The sequence below is a fragment of the Octodon degus genome, unplaced genomic scaffold (assembly GCF_000260255.1).
Source record: "Octodon degus isolate 3935 unplaced genomic scaffold, OctDeg1.0 scaffold00042, whole genome shotgun sequence".
NCBI lineage: Eukaryota > Metazoa > Chordata > Mammalia > Rodentia > Octodontidae > Octodon > Octodon degus.
Genome location: NW_004524618.1, coordinates 11049970 through 11051842, shown reverse-complemented (window position 1 = coordinate 11051842; position 1873 = coordinate 11049970). Strand labels below are relative to the sequence as shown.

The 1873-nt window shown below is 36.1% G+C and overlaps 1 protein-coding gene across 2 annotated transcripts in view; it reads right to left on the bottom strand.

Annotated features, from left to right (window-relative positions):
- Pdcd4 (programmed cell death 4) overlaps positions 1-1873 on the bottom strand; it is a 31192-nt gene that overhangs the window by 4096 nt on the left and 25223 nt on the right. For both annotated transcript variants that reach the window (XM_004631527.2, XM_023715591.1), the window contains exons 9-10: positions 835-942; positions 278-388 (exon numbers count right to left, since the gene is read on the bottom strand). In XM_004631527.2, the coding sequence (XP_004631584.1) occupies positions 278-388; positions 835-942 (219 nt within the window). The remainder of the gene's footprint in view (positions 1-277; positions 389-834; positions 943-1873) is intronic.

Genomic DNA, 1873 nt, shown 5'->3' with positions numbered 1-1873 from the left:
GGGGCTGGCTGGCATGTGGTGCTGGGGGATTGAACCGTGGTCCCTGTGCTTTAGCTAAACTTGTTCTAAGTAGAAGCTTTAGACCACTGAGCCATCTCACCAGCCCCAAGAGTTTTAAATTTTAAACACAGCCATAAAGAAAAACAAAACCTATAGCCAAGGATATTAAACAGCTGAGAATATTAAACATACCTAAGAGATTTTCCTTGACAATTCAAAATCTTTATTCAATATATTACAGTTTAAGCCTTAAAATTATTCAAAATGTTACACTTACTCTTTTCATTTGATCTATAGTAATGGTAGAAGATTTCCAAAGTGATTTTAATAAATCCAAAATCATCTTGAATGTACTTTCTCCAGTTGATTCTAAAACCATTATGATAGCCTAAAAATTGAAAGAATAATTCAAAAAAGAAACTGTTCCTGCAAGTGTATCAAATTTTTCCTCTAATTCTGATTAATTACATACCAAATAATATCATTTTATGATAATTTTAAAATCATTTTCTAAATTTTTTTATTTATTTTTTTGTATTTTAGGAACAGGTCTATGTGGTGTTCAGGGTCTTACTACCAGGTTGGACTCATAGTGATTCTCCTGTATACAGACGCACACCACCACGCCTAGTCTCATTCACCATCTCAGTGCATCCCAAGGGTGGGGCCCACAGGGCAGGCCCAGGGATCCAACCCCTAACCCCTGTACCTGCTTGCAGGAGCTTTTATCTGCTGAGCCAAATATTTTTTAAAAAAACATTACTAAAGCACTAAATCACTGGGGTACAATAAGGTACATTTAAAGAATTTCTTTGGCATGGCAAAACATCTTACTTCATATACAAGCTCGTGGTGAAAATGAGGTACTTCCAAGTCCTTAAGGCAATGCTCAGCTTCAGATATGTCTCCAGAGAGTAAATACTCTTTCAGCAGCATATCAATCTATTAAATTGCAAAGATGAAATATATTAGTGTGTTTTTAAAACTTGTGCTTGCTTAAAGGATTATTTACAGCAGTGATGGCGAGCCTTTTGGAGCACTGAATGATACCAACAGCCTGCCGCAACACGCGTGCCGTAGGCTCACCACTGCTTGCTTACACTCACTGCAATATATTACACAGTGAAAAAGCAAGTCTCAGCTACATAAAGGACAGTCTTGGACATAGAACTAACATAAAAGAACTTTTTTTCATAATAAAGTACATCTCAAACTTCTAAACAGTACCTAATCATAAAGTGGACACAGTGATTCAGTGTGCCTGAATAGTCACCAGGACCTGCCAAGCAGATTTCCAACATACACTTCTTGGATTGTGACTGACTGCTTCCGTGCTTCAGACTGAAAATAAGGGATTTTTAAATGCCACTAGAGGGCACTCCCTGAAAGTCTGATATGAATTTTTAAAGTGGCAAAAAATAATTCTTTTCTATCAAGATGATCTTCAGTGATCTGCAATGAAGTCAGAAATTAGAGATGACAATGTGGTATTATCAGACAGGGCTAAGATTTCTGTATAGTTTCACTTTTATCAACAATTGTGGATTTGAAACCCACTGTCAGCAATAATTCAACTTCCAGTTATATATGCAAGTCTGACTCTCTCCCACTCAAATTTGTACAGTAATGTCTATGGCTCTAGAAATGGGAAGTTTTTCAGCTACAGCACTTCAATCAGGAAATTTTTTTTCCTCATAACCCACCTGTAAAATCACCTTTGTATATGCAGGGGATCGATGCTGGCTGATTAAATAAAGTCTTAACTATCCTCTACTTCCAACTTACACAGCGTATTCATAAAAAGTAAAATTTAATCACCGGAATACATCCTGATGAATAATTTCTATTATGATTTAAGAAAATAAATTTTGGG